The sequence below is a fragment of the Rhinolophus hipposideros genome (assembly GCF_964194185.1).
Source record: "Rhinolophus hipposideros genome assembly, chromosome: 5".
Lineage (NCBI taxonomy): Eukaryota > Metazoa > Chordata > Mammalia > Chiroptera > Rhinolophidae > Rhinolophus > Rhinolophus hipposideros.
In genome coordinates this window covers 18303788-18329895 of record NC_138051.1, presented here as the reverse complement: position 1 = coordinate 18329895, position 26108 = coordinate 18303788, and the positions used below count along the sequence as shown (strand labels likewise).

Here is a 26108-nt window from a genome sequence, read left to right as displayed (position 1 = left end):
TCTCCAATGTATCTCCCCAGCCCTTCACACACTTGTTTCCCAAGGTTTTGACTTTCTTTTTTAAAATTTTGGTACCCTTCACTGACTGCCAAGTGTAATACAGAATTATAACAGTAAAGCTAAGTGGTCTAATTTCATTCTTTTGCATGTGGCCTTCCAATTCTCCCAGTATCATTTATTGAAGAGGCTGTCTTTTATCCATTGTATGTTTTTGGCTTCTTTGTCAAAAATGATCTGTGCATATTTATGTGGGTTTATTTCTGGGTTCTCAATTCTATTCCATTGGTCTGTTTATCTGTTTTCCTGCCAATACCATACTGTTTTGATTACTGTTGCTCTGTAGTACAAGCTGAAGTCAGGGAGAGTGATACGTCCAGCACAGACAATAGATTAGTGGTTACCAGAGGGTAAGAGGGAAAAAGGGTAGTAGATGAGGGTAAAGGGGATCAAATATATGGTGATGGGAAGAAAACTGACTCTGGATGGTGAACACACAATGTGATATTAGATAATGTATTACAGAATTGTACACCTGAAATCTATGTTACACCAATAAACTTTAATTAAAAAAGAAAAGAAAAGCGAAGTCGTGGCGATATAGTACCAAATAAAATCACTGATGTCATTTTAACATGAAGTGATTATTCAAGAAACACTATGGGCACCGTTGCATTGAACATAACTATACTGAAAATATTGAAGCAATGAATGTAACTAGACAGTGGTTCCCAAATATGACCGCATGAAATACTGTCAACTCCTAATCATGACTATCTGTCCTTTATTATAATATCAAGCCCACCCTTATATTTTTTCTTTTCTAGATTTTGGTTTAAAAATATTTATTTTATGAGAGGACAGTGTTTTTTGCTTTTTAAATGCCTTTAGTTTGGCAAAATAAAGTGGTCCCAACTTGAAGTGATTCCCTAAAACCTCTTTTGGAATATCACTGAAAAATGAAATCAAAATATGGAGAAACCCCTTGTTTAAGTTAACATTGGAAAGAAAGGTGATGGTCATGTAATCCACAAGTCAGTCTTGAACAAAAAACAATCAACAAAAAACCATATTGTTCAAATAGAAAAAGATACTTACTGTCAAATTTTCGGCCATCATATTGGAAAGCACTGAAAGAATCCGAATGACTATCAGAGCTGATAAGATCACTACTCCCTGCACTGGCAGGAGAAGTCCATTCTGAGGGTACACCTGGGTCATCAATAGGGCGCATTTGGTTCTGCTTGTTTAGAATATCAGGGAGGTCTTTGGGAATTTCGAGGCTGCCTGGACTACTTCCTCTTCTTGTCATAGTCTAAAATTTCAAGAAACATTTACCATTAAAAAGAGTTTTTAAATTCTCATTAAACATCTGAAAAGTTAATTTCCAAGACAATGATCACAATAAATGTTGAGATTCAGGACTTGAAGTAGGAGGGGAAAAACATGCTAACCAAATAATCTATGTAACTGTATGGAGCTGGTGCCTGAGGGATGGTTGGTTTTCCTGAAGCAAAGACCCAAATATCAGATGGTACTAAGCCTGAGACTCTTAAGCCTCAAAAGCGATCCATGAAGTGAATGAAAGGTAAGACAGTACAAAAAGCCAAGTATTCAAATTGAAAAAGAAGAAGCAATCAGAAGAGATATGGGGAGAATGATGGCAAAGATGTCATCCTATAATGATTATATATAATGAGTCTATAATCTTTTCCCACTCAAGAGAAATAACTGAACTGAAAAGGGGGGGGGGGGATGTCATGGATCTACAGCTTTCACTAAAGACAAGTGGAAACCCAAATGGACTATGACCATTTGAAAAAGGAATTCCACGTATAGTTATCTTTCCTTAACAACTCAGCATTATTAGGGATAAAATTGCTTCTATTATCATTTTGCCGTAATTCTAATATTCAAGGTAAAGATAACTTTAAATCTATTCCAAAGTTATCTCGAATGATTAATCAGTCAATGTTTATGTTATCAAAATTACAGGAGCTCAGCCAAAAGACCTCCATTGTTATCTTTCCTGCTGAGGGCTGGCAGCAGACATCAGGGTAACCCTATGAGCAAGATGGAAAATAGAGGGAGAACTAGGAAGGTAGTAGTTTACACCCAAGTTAGCTGAGCAAACAGGTATTCCAATCTTTCACTCTGGTCAAAACCATAAGTCTCCTTGTTTTATGTCTTTGAATAAAAAAATTATGAAAACATAATTTAAAATTTTAATTTTAAAAAAGGGTTAAATTTGAGGGGAAAGGATGTTTTGAATAAAAATTTCCAAGATGCACATATAGATGTGTATTTTTTAGTTTCTCTACCTTTCTCTCTAAAACCAAATAAATAAAATAAAATAGCACTTACTGAGGCATTACCACTTCGAAGTCGTTCTGCTATAAACTCATCCATCAGATCAGGAACATTAGCACTGCTGCTGCCAATATCACTATTAAGAGGAGGCAGTTTGGGGCTCATGTCCTCTTTATTGACTAAAAATAAATAAATAACTATATATAGTGAGGTAAGATTTAATCCATTTTCTAAACTTGAAACAACAAAAACAATCCCAAACAAATTACCTATGCCATATCAATTATTTGCCAAACATGCATTTATGAATAATTTCTCTCCTTTTAGATTTAATTTTAAGAATTAGTAAATTGATATTTACTTTGTTTAACTAAGCAGATGTTAGTCAATCTTCAGTATAACCTTATACAGCAAGAAAGCTTATAGATAAGCACTAGTTGGAGTTAGGTTAATATTGCCTATAAAGAAGCTGGTATATTTATCTTTCTTCCTGCCTCTATGCTTCTTAATAATTTATAATTCCATTTTTCCTCAAAGAATATTTGGAAGAAATATATCCCTTGAATCTAGGCAAATCTCAGTGGGACATAAATGCACTTACATTATTTATAAACAAAATTCTATGATTTTGACATATATTGTTTCTATTCACTACAAAAATCTAATTTTGTTGCTTTAGTAAAAACAAGATTTTCAAAGGTTTTTCTGTAAAAAAAAAATAGCTATCTTGATTCATTTTATGACTATATTATGATTTACATTACCAAGAAAGTGTTAAACTTGGGAAATTAATTTACAGAAAATAATTACTTATTTAACTCTTATGTTGTTAAAAAGTTGATTTCTGTGCAATTAAAAGAGAATCAGCACTATTTATATTACTAATGAACTACAAAGCATTTCAGGTTAAGAAAATACACTGGTCAGGAACTCATTGTGAAATACCATTATCTTTATATTACCGGCCAGGCTTTGCTAAGCTGTCAAATACTGCCCTCAAGTGGCATTAATGGCTCAATGCAAGATGCATTCATTATACAGCGTTCTGTTAATCATGCTAACAAAACCAGGTTAAACAAATAAAATCAAAACCTACCTTACTGCTGAAAGTTAATTTTCTATATCTGTAAAGTTATTTTAAATTGGAATCAAGATAAAACAGTTACCATAATCTTGCTTTCTGTAATGTGTCCATAGAGGTTTCATATTTAAATCATGAGTAGCTATCATGAAACCTTTATGCACATCTAAAATCTTAGAAAAAAGAAAGTAATGATATGTGTTTCAAGGACATAACTTGCATTCTATACAGATGAATGCAAAACGAAAAGGCCTACAGCTTGTTTGGAAATCGCTTAAAAGTAACTAAATCCACTTTGAGATTTAAGAAATAATTTCCTCGTCAATGATAGTTAACTAAAAATGTTGGTGCTGGTGGTAGGACCTTGATTTCCATTGTTACTTAATGTCGAATATTCTACGAAGAAAAAAGACAAAAACTAAATAAATCAGCAGTAAAAATAAGCTCAATTATATAGCTGGTGCCCTTTTAAACTATAGGGGGGCAGGGGCGAAAGTATTTCAATTCCTCAGTAAGCTTAATTTCAAGGCTCATGTGGTACATACACTCTCAGAAAAAGAACGGATTTTACACAGCCTTTGAAAGGTCATTAAAATTTTCCTTGTATCTTCCTCTTTCCCATCTTGTTCAGCAGCAAAGAGGTTTAACTAAATGCCTTATGAGGGAAATTAGTAATTTAAATAAACATTTTATGCTGGGAAAAATACAGCTGGGAGAAGGCGCATGCATAACCAAACAGAGAGAAAGCAGTGACCATCCCAAAGCTTTTTGATTGCTTATAGCTTGCTTCAGTTGCATTAAGCCAAACTGGTGCTGTCTTTCTCCTTTTGCGCTCTGCACACTGTTAGTGCTCACCTGCAGCTTTCCTTCCAAAATAGCCCATTACATGACTGTACAGATCCCTCAGTGGAGCCTCTGGTGGCATTCTGTTCTGCCTCTGTGGGGAAACATTTGCCTTCGGCTTTGAAAGAGCATGTACAACAGTTTTATAAACGCCACCCAGGGAGCCCTGCGGTAGTCCTGCCTCATGACTTGATGACCTAAGAGTGCTACGACTACCTAACTGATTACTTGCCATTCCTTCCTTTGGCAATACGGTGGGAATCTCTGTGGATTCCTTAAGTGTTTTATTACTTACTGATGTTGTACCGAGTGCATCTAGAGGCCTGTACACACCAGGCTTTACCAGCTCCGGAGCACTATGTGAGCTGGGGTGGGAGTTGCTCGCGCTGCTACTGCTGCTGCTACTACTAAAGCCACTGAGCTTCCGCAGTCGCATCTTCCACGGAGCCTCTTTGTTTTCCAGAGGGTTATAAAACTGAACAGACTCCGTAGATGGTCTAAAAGTAACGTGAACACTATTTCGTTTTTTAGTAGCAATTTTCATGATTTTGGCTCTATGGGTTACTGTTTCAGACAAGCTCCTTTTGGTTGGAGAAAGCTTGCTAGTATTTGTAACGTGAGGCATTCTACGGTTAACGGGTGCTTTTAGCGTGGTTTTCTTGGCATGTACAACATGTGGGACAGGTGTTTTCTCATGGATTTGCACACCCTTCACCTTTTCCACTAGTGTTATATCTACACAGGCATCTAATTCTGTGGCTGTTTGTCTATACAGATATTTCCTCTTTTCTTTATCACAAGGGCTACCTGAACTAGGTTCCGATGACTGTTTATCACTGTTTAGTTGTTTAGACTTTTCAGAAGTTTTTATTCTCGTAAAACTATCTAATTGGTTAGGTGCAGTATTACTCATGAAGACAGCTGAGTTTGGTTCTTTTTGAAACTGTATGTTTTCAGGAGTCCCAACAAAAGAGGAGATATTTTCTGATTTACTTTCCTGGTCTATGTATTCTAATTTATCTAAGGATGACCCTTCATCCCTATTTACTGCAATGATCACTTCCTGAGAAGCTGCATCTTTACCTAACTCATTTTTACTGTGATTTTCCTGGTTTTCCTTAAAATATTCTTTCAGGGAGGAAAGAAGATCGTCATCTCCTTCAAGGTCAATGTACTGGATTTGTTCAAAAGCAGAATCTGCAAGTTCTACCGGATCTATTAAGTGACAAAGATGGTCATATATGCTATCACCAACTTCCAGAGAAGACTCTCTACTATGAGTATCAGTGATGTGGCTTTCAGTGGATCTAGTTATTGAAGAAGCCTCTGTGGAACTCTGCAAACTTGGCGCATGACGGGATGAACTGGCAATGACAGGAACTGCACCTTTGGCTCGTTCAACAGTGAATGGTTCCAAGATGTCAGAAGTGCTGCTACTTCGAGGCAGTGGCTGCTCCTCATTCAAAACACCAAAAACTTCATTTCCAGTGTCTTCACTTTGTGAAAAATGTCTGACTCTAGTTGGGCGGGGAAGTATTTGAGTATCATCAATATCTGTAAAAAAGAAAAATGATGTAGAGTAGCACTATACAAATATGAAAAATCAGTATTAATTTCAACATACCCTAAGCATATGCTTAAAAACAAAAAATTCTGAGATTTTTTTTGTAAGCTCAATGAAAGAAAATCTATTAAAAATACAAATCTGTTTTTTTAATGTTTTTAAATAATGATGGGCACAAGCCAATACAGCAGGTAGTGTCAATGAATTAGAAAACTACCAGAATACATTTTAAAATGTTAACATGCACAAAAAGAGATAGTGAGGTGATGAAACATTTGGAAGTGCAGTTAAAGATAGAGCTGTGCCAATAAATCAAACAATTCAAACTTGCTATTCAATTTTTCCTACTTATTTATGTTCCAAGCAGAAAAAGCAGATCTTAACAAAGAAAGCTGATCTAAATATCCCATTGTGGAATCTTATAGGGTCTCATAAATTTCCCTCTTTCCTTCCTTACCAAGCAAGAGGCATCATCTTTTCTTCAAATCTTGCCTATTTGTTTGATCAAATATTACAAATGGAAATCTCCACCCTCTTCCTAAAGTTCTCTTTGTCAGGAAACTATCTGTTCTATGAGGTGTTTTACTTTATTATAATACTGACACCTAGTCATCCCTATAAAATAAAACCAATACAGTGTTAAAAAAATTAATTGTACTTTTTCATATCTGATACACCACCACTTCATCTACTAGGAAGAAACCTTCTTCCTATCATTGCCCTTTTCATTAAACAATCATCAAATGTTAAAAACTGTACCCAGGTCTTCTTACATCCTTTTTAAAGTCAGATTTTAGACTGAAAGTAGACATTACAGATCATCTAATTTAGCTCTTTTACTGAGGAAATTAAAGCCCAAATGAAGGAAAGAAAGGCCCAACACCACTTTCTCAAATTTATAATCATAAAGTCTGAGAAGCAGGCTTAGTGTTCCATGTCATTACATTGTTTTCACTGCCTGAAGTGCTAAGTGTAGGGTAAATCCTCAAAAATATTTATGAAATAGAAAATTACAAGATAAAATACTATTTGACTATACAGATATATACAAATTAGAAATTTTAGAAGTAAAATACAGAGTCTACATATCCATCATGGTATTTATGTTACCTAGAAATAACTAAAAAAAATTTTTTTTGGAAGCCAGCAAAATATAACGAGAGAAAAAAAAACAGAGTCCAAAAGTCAGATGTTGCTTCTCCTTGGGCTCGTAATGCAAAGGTTATAAGTAACAGAACTATAACTGAACAATCCATGTGAGAAGATTTAGATGCAGAGTAAGTGTGTTGTCCACGATCATAAAGTAATCTACTGCTGGTGTTAGGTCCAGAACTTAGGTTTTCTTACTTTAGACTCTGAGACCAGTTTCCTCATTTATAAAATAAGGATAGTAATTCATAATATTCTCAGAATTCATGCTATGGATGAATGAAGGGTGGTCCTTCTGCTATTTTAGTCACATCATCCTTTTTGTATGAGGTGCAAAAGGAGTCACTTTATACTAAATTCAGATCAAAAGGAATTTGTAGTATGCCAAGATTCCACTATATTCCTGAAGATACACATTTAAACTTCCAACATAGCATGTCTTTTGTATTAAAAATTAGCAATTGATAATTAGTAAAATATCAAGCTAGTTCTTCATGGAGGGAAAACCTCTTAAGTTATAATACTAACATATTACTAAAAAATTTTAATAATTTTTAAAATAAGGTACAGGATCAAGTGCCAAAATCCCTTTTATCAAAGTGAAATTCTATTCTTGGTCAATTACAAACATTACCTATCAGTAATATTTTTACAGCTTCTGAATTCATAAAATCATTTATATTAGTATACATAGAAATTGATGTCATTTTGAATGAAGCTCAAGTGTTTCCTGGAATTACCTAATGGTCATAACAATGTTCTTCATGTAATTAAAAAATTTTTTTTGCATGTTTGGGCAACAATGGCAATGCAACTTCAAAGGAAGCAAGAATTACAGAGCGTCTGTTTCCAATTTTACTACTAACGAAAGTTAGTAAAAACTCTACATCTTTTTAAGATTAGATGTTCAATTTGTAAGTAATTCAAAGCGGTATTTACATCACTGAAATCATATGAAAAGACTGAAAAACAATAAACCAAGCTCAATTAATTCTAATTTTAGACCACTAAAATTGAATCACTAAACTATCTTTTACTCTTATCCTTCTAATATTGTTTCTCCGACTCTTAAATTCTGGAAATGGACAAATGACCAATTTATCTTTCACTTTCTTATCATAAAAGATATATCGGTCATTTGTCTATTTCCAGACAAATTTCTAGCTTCATTTTTTTCTTGACATACTTTTAAAAAAGTCAACACAAATTATTTCAGAAAAAAAAATCTAACTCAGAATTATGCTAGCACCAGCAGATCACAGGTAGAAAAGCTGTAAAAGATTACTATCAAATATTGATGATAAGAAATTCCTTGACTATGTAAAGGGCCTACTTGTTTAATTAGAAATGAACAATTCGGCTCAGCGGGAATTTAGGAACAGGACGCAGTGTGAGAGATACCACCTTCTTTCCCTGATACTCAGAAAATAGAAAGATCAAAAATTTTGCTCTACAGAGCTCAATTCAAATAATGAAGCATTGTTAATAACATTAGTAGTCTATGTAATATGGCCTATACAGACTAGAGTCTAACAGCAACAAATTTGGCAAACAAATTAGAAAAACTAATTAGGAAAACAAATTAGAAAAACTAATTGGGAGAAAGTGGGTGTGTAAAACTTAATTTCAGTGTGAGAAACCCACAGTACTTGATTAGAAAATAAGAAATAGTTGCAAAGGTATAAACAAAGTCAACTGTCCACTTTGCTTATGTTCTTTTACATACCTTCTTTCATTAACGTATTATTTTGGGCAGCAAAAGCTAATTTGTTTAAGACGATTATTGAGATTTCTGGCTTCTCTCTAATACGTTTATCAGGAAAATTAAAGACTACTAGGCTGGGCTACCAAATGTGCAGATGTACAATCCAGAGATTGTCACGAGACAGAGAGTGTCAGAGAAAGGACACGGAGAGTGTGCTTGCACAGACACCAGTATAACTTGTAGAGATTAAAAAACGTTAGATGCTTGTGCAACTCCCAGACTGTTATATCAAAATCTCAGGCAGGAGCCTGGAAAAAAATTTTTCAACATCACATGAATCTGATATTAAGAATTAATGTTACTGACACAGTGCCAATATCCTTGAATTAGATAGAGCTCAAGAAAACTCTTCAAAGCTATTCAGCTATTCAAGTAGTTTAGTCTATCTAGAGCTATATCATATAGCATCATATTCACAACAATGGAGGTAGAATGAACATCTAACCAAAAGTACTTGGAGGAAAGAGGAGGAAAATACCTTGGACAAAAATAGGGTATTTTGAAAACTGGCAGTCCATTTTTTAAAATCTTAGTATGTTTGAAAAAAGGAGGGGGGAATTAAAGGAGTTTCCTTATACCCACATAAGAATTCAAGAGTATCAGGTAACTATCTTTCTGTAAAATTCTACTTCTAACCAAAAGCAAGACTGATTATGAGTAGCTTTATTGTCTTTTTTCTTTTTTTTTTTTGGTAAAGTCATTACGGAATCCTCAAGTCTTCATCTTAGATGATATAACCAGGAGGTATTTTACAATGAGTTCAATTAAGCCTGCTCACAGGAAGGAGAGATAAAATTGTGAAAAACCATTTTTTTTTTTTACTTTATGTAGTTTACTTTCCTCATTATTTCTCTCCGTACATTAAACTATTCTAAAGTAAAATTTACTCAGACCTTGGAAGAAAACATAAACAAACAAATTATTTCATTGGTTAATGAGCTAAGACTGGTGATTTTCATTTCTAAATTTAGCACCAGTTTTAAAAATCTGTTCTTTTTCCTCTCCCTCTTCCTCCCACACCTCTAACCTCCTCAATGCAACTAACACCTGAAGAAACAAATTCTAGGCCTTCAATTTGCCCCCAAGAACCACAGGGGCAATAAAAAATATCCAGTAATTCAAATTTCTACTGTGTAAGCTCGTGTAAGAATAATCCTGTCCAATTTTCATAAAGGTAATATTTAAAATTATGAGGTTTGATGTCTTCCAAATTTGTTCTCGCTGAAACCTTAATGTCATATGTCTATACGAGGTGATCAAAACATATGGTGAATGTTTAAATTTAAAAGTTATTACCATAAAAGACACATTCCTATTAATCTCCCTAAAAATACTCCTCCTTGCTTCAAATACACTTATCCCTTTGTTCTTGCCACTTTCTGAAGCAGTTCTGTAAGTCCTATTTCATGAGTGTCTTTAGTTGCACTGTCGTGGCTGCCTCGATTCAAAATATTTACCTTTCATGGTCATTTTGACTTTGGGGAAGAGCCAGAAGTCGCATGGTATCAGATCCTGGGAATAAGGTGGATGAGGACACACCATAATGTTTTTATTTGACAGAAACTGCCGTACCAGAAGCGATGTGTGACACAGAGCCTTTCAGTTGTGATCACAAAATACGGCGAATGCTGCTGCTGTGTCAACCAACGGAAAGGCAGGCATCTTTAATACAGGAAGTGGCGCATATGACAAGTTTCAACTTATTTGGTGCAGTCAGTCGGGTGTGAGCTACAGTTGAGAGGTGTTTTAATGTGTGCCGTAAATCATCCTCCATCATGACAACACTCCATGTCACACATCACTTCTGGTATACAACAATTTCTGCCAAATAAAAACATTATGGTATGTCCTCATCCACCTTATTCACCAGATCTGGCACCATGCGACTTCTGGCTCTTCCCAAAGTCAAAATGACCATGAAAGGTAAATGTTTTGAATTGATTCAGGACATTGAGGCAGCCCTAACAGTGCAACTAAAGACACTCAGGAAAGAAGGCTTCCAGAACTCCTCTAGAGAGTGGAAAGAACAATGGGATAAGTGTGTTTGAAGCGAGAGGGAGTATTTTGAGGGGGTTAACAGCAGTGTCTTTTACTGTAATGAATCTTTTTTTTAACTGAAACATTCATTGTATTGTTTGATCACACCTCGTATGTATACCTGGATAAGTTTTCCATGCTTAAATTAGTTGGAGAAATACTGAATTAAATATACTTTTAACAGGACTTCTGGGAGCTTTTAACAGACTGATGTACACTATGAATCTTTAACCCTTTATTAACATCTCCTAGAAAGTGTTCTCAATTTACACATTAGCTTCGAAAGTGCTAAATTCATTCATAAGTCAGTGCTGAGAAAAGGAGAGTTTTTGCTGCTCCTTTTTATGTTCCATGCATCTTTTAATTTCTAAGAGAAAAATTATTTTTACTCAAAATAACTAAGTCTAATTATGCTTTCATACTTTATATAGACACATGCACAAAAAAACTGGAGGTAATTACAAATTATCAATAAATAAACATTGGTTTGGAAGATTATGTATATTTTTTCATATACTTTTCCATAATAACCCATATTTCCTAAAATTAATATTATTTTGATAATCAGATATAAAGATTGTTTTGATTTAGTATCTCACTATTATCTAAATCTTTAAATCTATATACAAGGCATTTTACTCCAAATGGGGGAAATAAAAATAACAAATAAACTGCCATTTAGAAAATTCCTTTCATTTTTCATAAAAGACCTCCCGATCACATCACAAAAAGGTAATCTTTCTGAATAATGTATTTACAGCAAAGCAAGAATTCTGAATTAGGAACTTATCCTTGTTAAGAAACTACTTTAGAACATCTTAAAGAGAACTACTCACCTTATTTTAGCTTTCTAATATTTTATCACTTAATGTGCACATTTGCCAAAGCAGTATTTAAGTTGCAGATAATAAATTTTGTAAAGCCCTTAAGATTCTTACAAAAATAAACCTTCCTGACAGTTTTAAGACAGTAGTAGAATATTTAAACCAAGCACACATTTTAGTTTTTCTAAACCTCATTTTACTTTTTCTAAACATGTCAAAAATGATTTGCAGTAAATGCTTTAAGTACACTAAAAAAAAACACCTTGAAGCTAAGTATATAACTAAGAAGTTTAAAACAAATTGGGAATTTATTTTAGCTATATCTAATTCAGTTATAAGAACTGAAACATTGTTTTGTTTGCCAGTTTAGGTAAATAAATTATAATCTGATGTAAGCAATCAAAATCAGTGCTCCGTACATAGGAAGGTACAGTGCTTCAATGGAGCACCAAAGAGACAAAACAGCCTAATTTGTTACTTGTAGATACGTATCAAATAATAACAAAAATGTGTTGTTTTCTTCCCGATATTAAAATTCATATTTATTCCATTTGTGTATTTTCTAATCTTACTACTTTTTGCACTGATAAATTATTCAGGTAGCCTAATTTTACTGGTGTAAACCATATTCATTCATCACCAAAACTTATTGAGCATCCAGGTTTAGATTTGAGGTCCAATCTTCTAATTATTGTCATCAAGAAAACTGCAAAATGAACTATCAATTTCATCATAAAATTAATTAGAAATTTATTATTTCTAAATAATTGTATTTTGGGTTCAAAAATAATATTGAACACCTCTCAAAAATATAAAAAAGAATATGCTGACGTAACTTTCCCAATCAAAGTATCCTGAATAAGAAAACACAAACATATCACATCTGATAATTGAATATTTTACTTTCTCATTTTAAGAAAAGACAATACTAGGGCGGAAGGTTGGCTCAGTTAGTTAGAGCACAGTGCTCAAAACACCAAGGTCGCCAGTTCGATTCTCACATGGGACAGTGAGCGGCGCCCTCCACAACTAGATTGAAAACAACTTGACTTGGAGCTGATGGACCCTGGAAAAACACACTGTTCCCCAATATAAATTAAGAAAAAAAAAAGCCAATACTAAATTTTTTCATTTACAGTATTTCCAAAGAATATCAAGCAAAAGAGTGTCTGCGTGTCTACAGATATTTAACTCTCTATTATGTACCCCACTTGGTTTGGGAGAAATCTCTGATCTTAACTGGACTGAGGATTTTGGAAGGGATTTCACCTGAAATATTATTATTAATAAAAATGCACCTTTCCTCACATGAACCTACAGTCCACTAGGAACTAAAAGGGAGATGGGTTGTTTTTAAACAAAAAATAAAAAATCAGCAACCTCACCAAAAGTGGCAATGTCAGGGAAACACTCCTAAGAAGAGAGAAAAGTACCCAAGAAGGTCCAAGTAATTTTCTTTGAGCTAGCCCATTTTGCATAGTACCTATATTCAACAAAGGTTTGCTTCTGTCTAAAAAATGAGGCTCTATATGATTTTAGTCATATAAAAATTTTTTTAAAAAAGGAAAAAATTAATCTGTGGTGATAGAAATTAAAAGGTGGTTGTGTGCAGGAAGGACTCTGAAAGTGTCATGAGGGAATTCTGGGGGTAATGAAAACTGTTTTGGGGGGGTAATGGTTAATAGAGGTGTGTACAGTTTTCAAAACTTACTGAACCAGAATCTATACATTTTATTATGTTAATTACATCTTCTTAAAGAGAAGACCACCCCCATACTGGGGATCAAGAACCTGAGGCAGGACTGGAAAGTTGAGCAGGTTTTGAGGTTCCTTAGAAATTGATGTTTCACAGAATGGTTTCTTTACACGTGGTTTAAAAATGAGTGAGTTCTTAGAATTCTATATACCATTATAACCTAATATAAACACAAAAGATTTATTCCAAAGCAACTCTTCGATTATGTACTTTTCTTGATTATTCACTCCACCTGCTTTGTTCCACTACTACAGATGATGGAGAATACATGATTTACCACATTGCTGGGCAAAACAATGGGAAATTAAAAGTCAAGGCTCTGATTGTTGTCTTCTAAGTCATCTTTTGTGATATATCTATAATAATATAAATTTGTACTACTTCTTTTACTCATCTGAGAAGGAAAAGAAATCGAGCAACAGAAAATAATATTGGCTATTTACAACCAAAAATATCAGACATTGGCACAGCACTAAACTCAGCACTTCCAGAATGAACTGCAAGGATAGCATTAGAGTTCAAATAACTCAAAATGTTGAGTTGTCAACGAATTTCCCACACCTCCCCCAAAGAAATTAACTTTGAAGAGCTTATTTGATTAAGCAAAATTTGAAAGCAGAAGGATTAAAAAGTGAAAAAGGTGGTGCAGAAATTAGCAGAGGTGGCACTACCTGAAAGCTCATCAGAAAGGGGAGTGAGAACAATATCAGGCAAGAAGGGTTTGGAAGTATGGATCAGAACAGGAGCACTTTTAGCACTGCGTATATAGGCCGATGGCAGAGCACATTCACCAATGGATCGGCTTCTCATGGCTTTAAAAAAAGGAAAAGAAAGAAGTGGGGAAGGAAAAAAGAAGAGTGACTATAATGAAAGGCTTGTGTCACAGAAAAAGCAGCAACAGAGAAAACTAAAAGATACAAAGGAAGGAAATTTCAAATTAAAACATTTCAGCACGGCAAATACTGGCAAGCTGTAAGAAAAGAAATCAGAGAACACACATGACATTTTGTATGTAAATTTTTTGGTGTAAAGCAGGAAAATGCTTTTTATTATTAGCAGTTACAATGGTATAGCATTAAAAAATAGCAGACACTTTTATTAGCCCTATGTTTTCAAAACCAAAGGTTGAAAAGTTCATTGAACAGAAACATTGAAAAGAACTCAGTATTGTGAGTTCAAAGAAATTCTTGGTACCACATTTGGGCATTTCTCTTAGCCATTCTGAGTCAATTCTGAGCCACTTGTCTTAGTGAAGCTGAATTCCAAGAACAAATCATTCCTATTTTCATATTCTTCCCTAATAAAGTTTCAATGTCACTCACAGGTCCATTTTAAGAAAATTTTATGTATTTCATAATCTAAAGAATTGAATCTTGTGGAATTTGTTCCTGGTAGAAAAATGCTTAATCAAATCAGTACCTCTTATTTACATGAAAGTTAATAGTATAATTTTTTTAATTAAGTAGAAATATTTACAGAAAATAGAATTTGCAATTAGTATAAAGGAAAATAAACACGTGTGTGCTTATTCATATGCATACTACATAAAAACTTAAGAGATTAAGTTTTTAAAGGCAAAAACTTAAAAAACGATTACTTTTTAAAATTGCACTTGTAGTTGTATTTGGTCATGTCTTAAAAGGAGAGTCACCAGTTCACAAAATTAAAGACAAATTTTAATGCACTTAGAAATAAATTAATAATCAAGTTTATACTTCCTGAACATTTTTTTAACTTAACATTTAGTTTTGGAATTCTTGAATAGCTATGTGTACAGTTATTGTATGGACAAAGGACTTAAAAAAACATTGCATAATACAAAGCATAATAATGATGTTGGTAAAAAAAAAATCTGAATGTTAACATCAATTCAAAATCTTGGGTTTTCCTGATTATCAGAAATATCTGGTTCCCTGATGCCTAAATTCCTTAGCCTGTCACACAAGGCCTTTGTGAGTTGGCTGCAATAACCACTGAAACTTCATCACCTCCAATTGGTTCTCCCAGTGCTGCTGCCACACAGAATTTTATACTGTTCTCTTGAAAATTTCATGTTCTTTCACAACAGTATGGCTTTGTGAGTTCATAATATACTTGGTCTTTTCTTCCTGACACTCCATACTCAAAAAGTCATCTCATCTGTGAATCTTTCCTGATTTTCTCACATACTTACTAACAATATAACAAAGAACAAAACAAACAAGAATTCCTGTTTTTACAAAGCTTACAATCTAATTTTAGTGGATTGGTATGTTTTCTATGTTAGCCTCCCAACTTTTCAAATGCAAAAACTATATCCTTTTATCTTTATATTCCTAGTGCCTGGCACATATGAGCTCGATAAATCGTTACTGAACGAGTATCTGTATTTGGGCAGCCCAGCATAATCACTTCAAAAACGAAAGTCACAATTGTGAACATATAGAGGAGAAAACCAGAAAAAGTATTAACCAAAAACTATAAGTATGTCATAGAGTTTATAACTGAAAAAGGATAATTACAGATTTTTTTCAAAAAATTTTAACATTGGTAAAATAAAGGATTCTTTAGGAGCAGCTTTTAGGTAAATGTATGTGCAGCAAAACACGCAAGGCTGGAATACATTAAGACAATGACAACCTCTCTTCAGTGTATGGCTTGCCATGTAATGTAGTAAAGATAATTGTATTTTAAAATTGAACCCACATACAAAATGTTAGAACCTTGCCCTACTCGTGTTTTTCTGCTAGCTCCTTCTCCTTCTTGTGAAAGTGAACAATTCTATAATCCAATCTGAAATAGAAGTTATGTTGACTTCAAGATAATCACTCAGTAACACTTGTTAGAGCAAAGATACACACAGGCAAAACTTGAAGTGCTACTTATTAGTAACACATACTATCTACAGTTATAATCAGATATAATTTTTAGAGATATTTCTTTTAAAACTAAATTGAGTCAAATTTTCGATTCCATAAATGAATTACAAGCTTTTTTCTAATTTTTCCTTTAGGTTAGATAATTCTTTGGAGTAGTAATTCCTTCTGTTCCTTCTTTCCCACCATCAACTTGAAGGAAGAGATTGGGCATGTCCCCTGGAACTTCTTCCAAAATTGTATTGGTGTAAGTTAGTGTTATAACCCGGAATGAATTCTTCAAAAATGACCCCTCCATCTGTTACCATACTTCAGGTCTTTATGCATACCTGAAAATCTGTCAAGTACCTCACAGCTGTGCAACTCACACTATAGAAAATAACTTACAATGAATTAGCTACTGGGATTTTTTGAGATGTACTAATCTAAAGCTTAGGTCAGAGCATCTCTGTAAAGCCACTACCATTTCTATTGCTACATATATTCCTAAACCACATGCATCAGTGATCTTAAATCTGCAATATGTTTTACGTAGATGGCAGAGCAGTATGGAAAACGTAACATCCAAATTTTCAAACCTATAAGCATGCCAATTTTTGAAGGCTTCTTATTTTGACCCCTCTCAAAGAAATGAATAAAAAACAAAAATAGATGCACTCCGCATAAAATCATTTTGGCCAATAAAACAGACACACTGTATCAAAACCTGTAACCTTCACTCCAGAGTTCGCATGCAGCATAAAAAATTCATGGATAGCAAATGCGATGGATCACTTGAAACACACAAGCATACAAAATAAACAGGAGGAAGGCAACTCTGGCCTTTTCTCATGTCCAAAATGTTATACATATTTCTCCATTTACAATTAAGTAAAAATCACACATGTATACAAGTGTGTCCATTGGCAGAAACAGCTTTGTAAGTCCTCAAATTTAGGCCCAATATTATAATAAACATAAACTAAGAGGAAAATCTGGAAAAAAAACCAGTAATGTATTTCTTCCAAATGTTGAATACCAGGTCGACCCTAAATCATAACTGCAAACCAGTTACATTGCTTCTCATGAGTATATTCTAAAATAAGCCCTAAATTCACTGTATTTCTCTTAATATTTCTTGGCATAAGTATAACCTTAGATATGCTGTCCAAAATAATTTTTTTCATTACATTTCAAACTCAATATTAATAACAGAAAATTTCTTACTAAGGCCATTCTGGGTAATCTGAGGTTAAAGGATTATGCAATGCAATATTTTTTTAAATGAATATTTTTTTAAGTGAAAAAAAAAATTCTCTTAGCAGAATTCCTATCTGAAAATTCTAAAAAACAACCAATAAAATAAGTCTTTGAATATAACAAAATTATTATTTCACAAATTTCACCATAGATTATATTAACGTCCTCGTGAATTATAAGGACATCAGACGCTTACATCAGTTTAGACTGCTAGCACAAACAAAGCGGTTTTTAAGTTAAATTAGTCTTAAAAAGTTATATTTTCTAACACTCTATCGGATGATTCAGTCATGGTAAAGAATATGATAGTTTTAATGAGAGGAATTAGGTTTGTTTTTAAAGGAAATACTGGATTAAAGAGAAATGTAAATTAAAGTCAGAAATATAATTGTGATTTGTTTTTCCCAATGCAAGTCATGAAATTAAGAAATGGAGAATGCAAACTTAAAAAAATAATTTTTTTGCAGGTAAATCTGTGCTTATTTCAAATGTCTAAATTATTTTCTGTTCCTATTGAATATACATATATATTTAAATTAATACACTTTCATTTTCTAAAACAAGTTTTAGGTTCATAGAAGAATTGAGTGCCAAGTACAGAGTTCCAATATGTCCCCATCGCCCCAATCCCAATTTCCCCAAATATTAACACCTTGCATTAGTATGACATATTCCTACAATTGATGAGCCAATACTGATAGTATAATTAACAAAATTCCGTAGTTTGTATTAGGGATCACTCTCTGCATTGTACATTCTCTGAGTTTTTGACAAGCGTGTAATGACATGTATGCACAACAATGACATGTATGGCATGCCGAGTATCTTCACTGCTTTGAAATCCCTCTATGCTTCACCTCGTCACCCTCCTCCTTACCCCGCTCCCCACCCTCCACTTCCTGGCAACCAGTGACCTTTTTAGTCTTAGTTTTCCCTTTTCCAGAACGTCATATAGTTGAAATTATACTTATGTAGCCCTTTCAGATTGGCTTCTTTCATTTTTCAATATGCATTTGGGGCTCCTCCGTATTTTTTCATGGCTCGATAGCTCATTTCCTCTTATCACTGAATTATACTCCATATGCAGATGTACATGGTTTGTTAATCCACTCACCTACTGAAGAACATCTTGGTTGCTTCCAAGTCTGGGCAATTATGAGTAAAGCTGCTATAAATATTTGTGTACAGGTAGGTTGGATCCTTTGGTAAGACTGTTTAGTTTTTTATTTTTTTTAGAAACTACCAAACAGTCTACCAAAGTGGCTGTACCATTTTGCATTCCCACCAGCAATGGTAGTTACTGTTACTCCACAACCTTATCTGCATTTGGTGTTGTCAGTATTTTGGATTTTAACCATTCTAACTGGTGTGTAGTGGTATCCTCATTGTTTTAAGGGCAACTTAATTTCGAATCCTACAGATTAAACCTACAGATATACCTGTATATAAGTACAAACTATAGAAAGATACATAACTTTATTGTCATTTTTAATAGCACAAAATTAGAAATAAACTAAATATCCATCTTTAAGATACAGGTTAAATAATGGTACTTCTGTGTAATGAAACCTGATACAAGAAGTTCAACATTTTCTGATATGCAATAATCTTTAAGATACATCCTTAAAACTTGATTTCACCCACTAGCACTCTCTTCCATACTCCATACTTCACTACTCTGGCCTCCTTATGCTTCCTCAAATACCCAACCACACTCCTGCTCCACTGCTTTTATATTTTTTCTTCTGCCTAAAACATTCTTCCTCTAAATACCTGCTCTCACTTTATTCAGGTCTCTGGTCTTAAATGACATGATTAGATAGGCTTTCATTGACATAGATAAAACAGTCCCATTTCCTCATCTTATACGCTCTTGTCCCTTACTTACCCTGATTTACTTTTCTTTATAGCACTTACCACTTCCTGGCATGTTTACTGGCTTATCTGGTTTATTATATGTCTCCCCAACACTAAAATTGTCAGCTTCAGTGGAATTTATTTGCTTTGCTCCTACCTGTAGCCTCAACACTTAGAATAATGCTTCCACAGTTGAGTACTTAAAAATAATTTTTTTCACTTCAATGTCCAAAAAGCTATAGTTCACAACAATGTATACATATTATGTATGCTATATGTCTGTATATGCATAAAGTATCTTTAGAAGCATGCTCAGGAAACTGGTAACAGTGGTTGTCTCTAATGAGGTGAACTGGAAATGGTGGGGAGTAGTGATGAGGGAAAGACTTACTAAAATGTACATACCTTATCATAGTTTGAATTTTTAAGTAAATTCACTAAAAACAAAATATTAATTTTAAAAATTTAAGAAAATATATGTCCAAAGAATATCCTAATTTAATCTGCTGCTGCTTTTAGTATTTTCTACCTTTATGCAGACACCCTTCTCAACAAAATTTTTAATACTTTAACTTTTTATTTGATAGGTTTGTTCAATAAACAAGCTAGACAGGTTGTTTTAACAGGTACCAAAGTCAGGTATTAAGATGAATATTTTACTCATTATACGCTTTTGAAAAATTAGAAATATGTCAACATGTTAACAATCATTACTTATTAGTCAGCTAATGGGTCTTTATGATTCCTTAAACTTTACTTTCCACATTAAGCTTAAATTACTTTTATAAAAGGGAAAAACATTATATATGTGTATATATATATATATATATATATATATATGTACATATATGGAACTTTAAAAAAAATTCAAGTTTTAATTAAGTAAAACAGTAAAATTTTAAACTTAAAAGACAATTCCTTCCTAACCAATACACAAATATTTTCTATAAATGTGATAATATAAAACAAAGAAAGCCATTTCAGATCTAATCAATATCTAACCAAGAATTTCAAAAACTGGTTCTATATCAAAATTTCTAAGTATTATATTAATTTTAATCCATCAATATCCTTTTTCCTTATATCATTTCTTATTCTTCCTGCTTGATGTCAATATAAGTCTATGCTTATTTTACAAGCAGAAAACAATTGCGAAAACATAATTTATTCTGAAGGATTTAAAACTAACCATGATTTTTACGACTTTTAAAATCTTTAATTTCCCTATTCCTTTCTAGCTTTGTTTCTTCCTTTAGAATGTAATCCTTAACACTGTAGAACCCATCATTTTATAGATGACATATCCTTACAACAACGGTTTTAAATTTCTTTAAAGTTAATGCTTTGCACTGATTACCATTAAATACAGGTACATTCCCATGTAAAATTCTCCTTCCATAGAATCAGACTGTAAAGTCTGAAATAACCTGAAGGAATTTTGTTTCAGGCATATAAGGTATTATTATTCCCATTACACAGATGAAGTAAATAAAGCCTAGGGAAGTTCAGTAAATTGTTCAAGGTTATCTAGCTATTTAGTAACGAAAGAGTGAAAAAAGAGAGTAGGACAAAGCTCTCTGGTTTTTCATGACAGCACTCTGTCTACTATAATTCAGACCAAGTTATAAATCTGAGAGGAAAAGGAGTAAGATGGTAGCTAAGGCCACAGTATGCTGAATGTTCCTACATCCAGAAATTCGCCCCTTCATTGCTCCTTTGTTGCTATTCCCAAGATTATACAAATTTCTTTCACGTATGTTAAAAGCAGCAAGGAACCTAGCAATAGACTCCACCTTGGCCTCAGCTGTCTGTGGAGACGATCTAAGTATATAATTGTAGCACTGAAAATCCGCTGCCCTAATTCTCCATATTTGTGAGTATATTCACTTAGAAACACTATACCAGTTAATGCATGAGTTCTGGAAAGTGAATCAGAATTCTACTTCTTCAATTCTGTAAAATAACAGTTTAAAATTATTGAATCTACAGTGAAATAAACTACATAAAAACAATAATGTAAGATAAATCTTAAGAGCATAAAGGAATAATACAGCATGCCATTGGACACTGAGTACTACTGAAAAAATGTTTTGCTATAGAAATGTTTCACTTAACAACAAAAGTCAATTGATAAAAAAAAAAAATCTGTATTTTCATACATTGTTACTAAAGACTATAAATGGATTGCCCCGGATGATTCTCATGATTTTATACAGTACATACCAACAGTTTTTTGCCGCACTATACTCCTTGCCTTTTCAGTTCCTGGGGAACCAGTGGTTGTTGCACTTCTCTGTCTCATTGGGGCCTGGCCAGGCTGATCACGACTCCATCCTCTAGAAAACGACTTGTCAACTGAAACTTTCTGAAATTCATGTCCAACTCCTAAAAATGTAGATTTGCAATGTTAGTATACTATCACCTGATGAATAATCTCTTCAAATTATGTGTCACCTTGTCTCAGATTCTTAGATTTACTTATAGAGTAACAAGATAAAATGCTGTGTACTGCTTCATTAAACTTCATTTTATGTAAAAATCATATTCTTAAACAGATGCAGAATTGTCAAGATACACTGCCACAATAAACTATTATGTAAATCCTTTGCCACCTACTTGATTCGTAATAGAAATGAAACATTTAGACAAGCAAAAAAGATAATAAGCTAACCAAAAGCCATCCTGTGGTTGAAATTACTAAATCTCTACTTGTCAACATGTCATTTAGGAAATAAATAATCCAGGAAAAAGTAGGCTGGTCACAAACTTACCACCCTGGACTATTGTTAAGTATGAAATGTGACTCAGATCTGATCTGTAGTAGGTAGCAACTAACTATTAAGAATGAAAAGTACAAACAAACCAAGGATCATAAAAACATGTATTGATGATATAATCTCTACTCCTTTTTAACATTAGATACACGGTCCACATCTAATGTTTGCTTTTACTTAAAACTAAGAAAATGTTTTCAAAATAATTTTCAAATAACTTTTTAAATAGAGTAACAAAAACACTGTCTTAAGTTCTAACAAAAAAATTGTGTATGATAAAAAAGAAAAGTGTTTTATAAGTTTCCATATTTAAGATTCTGAATTATTTATTTAACTTTAACTAAATATGTATAGAACATTTCATCTCTCCTCAAAATTACTACTGATTTTAAGGTTCTTCAAAAAAAATTGCAAGGCAACTACATGTTTTATTGTCAAAATTTTTTTAACCTTCAGGGTAAATGAAGGAGAGAATATTAAGAGAAAACACGACTTTTATCCTCACCTCTGTTCCCAGACCAACTTACTTAAATTTATATGAAGAATCTCTGTGAACTCTTACCTTTCCCTTTGTGCTTTTTTTGCTTCTGTTCACTCAGCTTATCCAAAGGTAGGTCACTGAGATCCAAACTATACAAATTTCTAGCTAAAACTTTCGTTAGTGTCTCCATAGTCAGTGACCACTCGGTGGCTAACTCTTCCCAATAAGTCAACGATGACAAGACTGAGAGTAACTCATCCCAGAGTTCTCGGGAAATGTACACATTTAGATTTGCTTTGATCCAGGCAACTATAAGAGTCTACAAAGATAAAAAATCAGAAATAATAATGAAATATGTTCAAGATCAGATATTCAACTATTTAAAAATTACGTAAAAACAAGCAGAATAATATCCATGGCTTTTTTTGGGTACAAATACTATAAAAGTAATTCATGCAATTAGTAGTATCTACTATAAATTTCATTTCAACAACTGCCAACTCTCAATATTCTAGCAATTAAGACAAGGTACCAAAACTAACAAGAAATCTACCTAAGGTTGTTAACTATCTTTCATGCTCTATTGCATTAATATTAAGTAAAATAAATGCTCTTTAAAAAGAGATGAAAATCTCCACAATATGAACCACTGAAATTATTGAGTAGTTAATGGTTACTGAACTAAAAAAACAAAACTTACATTCTCAAATTAAAGATGGAAATCACTAACTACATAATTTGAATATACTAAAAAAACAAATTAACTAGTTCTGTACTTAATGAAATATGTTTTTGAAAAATTTTATGTAAACTTAAGGATAAAATTAAATTTCATTTTAAAGACACCAGAGGAAATAAAGGTGTTTTGTAATAAATCCAATCACAGAATAAAAAATTTATTCATAAAAGGATTAAAAACTACTGAACATATACCTGCCAATTGAAGAAATAAGTCACAAAATAAAGGGTTTTTCAAAAGCTGAACTCTATAAATTTTACTAAGGAATTCACATAAATTTACCATATTTTGCCACGTATAATGATCACTTCTTTGCCCAAATTTGGGAGGAAAAAATAAGAATGTGCATTTTCCTTGGTTGTATTAATTCAGTATCTATACAAATGTTTTAAATTCTTTTATTTATGTTTATGAGTTAAAAGTGTTAACTCTAGAACTCAATAACGATATCCATTGCAAAATAATACCCTGGAATACGATAATCAGTTTTGTTGAACTTATGACAAACTTGCAACAATGAAGAATTCTTGGCCTTCTCTAATGCGTAAATATCGTAAATTTGTTACTGGTACATAAAATTTCTTGTACCTTGTACCTGTTCTTGTGTTTTGTAATTATTTGTTAAATTTCTTGCACCATAATATGTTAAAAAAATAAATGCTAACATTCCTTTATAATACAAAAAAACAAGTACCTAAATGTAAACAAAAATTTGAATTAAAAAACTGAAACAAAAGTTTTACTCCCTGAAATTCTGGGCCAAAAACATGCGTATTATACACAGGAGTGCATTATACACGGCAAAATACGGTATACATCAAATATAAAGGTGAAAATGAGTGGTTTACGGATACCACCCATTTGGTTTGCCACTCAGTGGTTTAAGGATAGAACACTAGTGACCCTCCATTCTGTCTTTAAACATTCAGACTACAAAAAAGTTGAATGTTCATTTTACATAGCAAGGTAAAATTTTGTCTTCCTGTAGCTCCCACCATTGGATGTTCTAACAATGGGTAAATTTCAAAAAGGAAAAAAGCTAATGAAGTCAAGAGGAGTTTAATGAATATAGCTGGTTACAAACAATTAATCACTACCAGCATAGAATTTTAGGTAAATTAGCATATCTGAAAAAAAATTAATTTGAATGGTTATACTTATGGCCAAATATTAGATCCAAGATAGCTCTTATCTTTGACATTAAGAACTATTTTCCCTGTATTTGTATTTAACATGTCATCTTAAGAAAATATTTTGCTGTCTATTATCCAAAGAATCCATAATACATTTAAAGTCAGTACTCTATCCTCAGGTTGGAAAACACAGTATGTAATTCCTATATAAACAAACTACCACTGATATTTCTTTTTTTATTTTTTATTTTTTTTGATATTTCAAATAAAGAAGTGAAGGGAATAAAGTCTTATGGAACAGCACGATAAGTAAAAATCTTAATTGTTTACTACTTTTTCATTATGATGAAACAACTTAAAACAAAGTCTTGTTTTTCTAACAATACCAGAGACTTGAAAACTCATAAAGCAAAAAAAAATCAGGCCATTACTCATGAAGACTTCTGGCTGCTTTTCGCATCATACATAAGTATGACACACAAGACATAAAAGTAAATATCATCAGCCTGTTTCAACATTTTTTTCACAGACCTGATATTTCCTCCACTTTTATAGTAGGTGGTGAGTTTGTACATAAGGCAAATAGCCTGTTTAGGTACCAACTTTAAATTTAGCTCTATACAAGATCCTTTAATATAAAATGATCTCTGATAAGCTTTTTCCCCCAAGTAACAAGTACAAAGCTCAATGAATCTTTAAAAAATACATATCTATCCATCTATTTAACTATCTATCTATTTATTCATTTATTTTTATTGCCTGGAAAAGTGGTCCTGCAAGTCGACCTGCCAAGGTCATATTTTTTTTCCCCTGGAACTGTAGAAAAGCTTGTGATGGCATCTTCAGTACAGACTCCGTGACTCTGAGCAACACAAGCAGCATCTGTTCCCTTAAAGTAAAAAAATTAATTAATGTTTCCTTCTTGCACGTTTGCTTTTGGTTAATAGGTAACTTTTAAATTAATATTTGTTATAAAAATGGTATTATCTTTCAATAACCCAAATATAAAATATCTTTCAAATTTTTAGAATTCTTTGGATATTAAAATTTTTAATTCCATTTGCATAAATCTACTTTATTTTAAAACCATTTATCAGCCACAATACCCTCTCATCAAATAAAAATTTATGCAAAAACTGATGAATTGGGGTGAAAATGTAGAGACTGCGCCCATCTCCCCACCCCACAAATCAAATAGTGACCTTAGGGAGCTGTTTGAAGAACACTCATCTATCTATTCAACGTAGTTCTACCTTGATGCATCTACAAGGTGTGATCAAAAAATACTGTGAATGTTTAACTAAAGAAACTTATTACAGTAAAAGATACATTGCCATTAATCCCCCTCAAAATACTCCCTCTCTCTTCGAACACACTTATTCCATCGTTCTTGCCACTTTCTGAAGCAGTGCTGGAAGTCGTATTTCATGAGTGTCTTTAGAGTCACTGTCGTGGCTGCCTCGATTCAAAATATTTACCTTTCATGGTCATTTTGACTTTGGGGAAGAGCCAGAAGTCGCATGGTGAAAGATCATGGTCACTGCAGCATCACCATAAACTAATTTTAACATTTCGTGTTTCTTTAGAACTTTTTTGCAGTTTGAAACGAATTTCATGCGTTGTTCGTGATCCATGATTTACGGCACACTTTAATAAACACTTTCTCTCAACCACAGCTCACACCTGACTGACTGTACGAACAAG

At 33.0% G+C, this 26108-nt stretch overlaps 1 protein-coding gene across 14 annotated transcripts in view; it reads right to left on the bottom strand.

The window, feature by feature from the left end:
• RALGAPA1 (Ral GTPase activating protein catalytic subunit alpha 1) overlaps positions 1-26108 on the bottom strand; it is a 214538-nt gene that overhangs the window by 119259 nt on the left and 69171 nt on the right. For 7 of the 14 annotated variants that reach the window (XR_013993430.1, XR_013993431.1, XR_013993432.1 and 4 more), the window contains exons 14-20: positions 25164-25293; positions 22614-22851; positions 21501-21662; positions 13998-14138; positions 4244-5785; positions 2362-2486; positions 1096-1312 (exon numbers count right to left, since the gene is read on the bottom strand). Coding sequence is in view for 8 of the 14 variants with exons in the window: in XM_081049576.1 (XP_080905702.1) it covers positions 1096-1312; positions 2362-2486; positions 4244-5785; positions 13998-14138; positions 21501-21662; positions 22614-22851; positions 25164-25293 (2555 nt within the window). In the remaining 6 variants the exon portion in view is untranslated. The remainder of the gene's footprint in view (positions 1-1095; positions 1313-2361; positions 2487-4243; positions 5786-13997; positions 14139-21500; positions 21663-22613; positions 22852-25163; positions 25294-26108) is intronic. The other 7 variants (XR_013993435.1, XM_081049575.1, XM_081049574.1 and 4 more) reach the window with 3 other exon arrangements.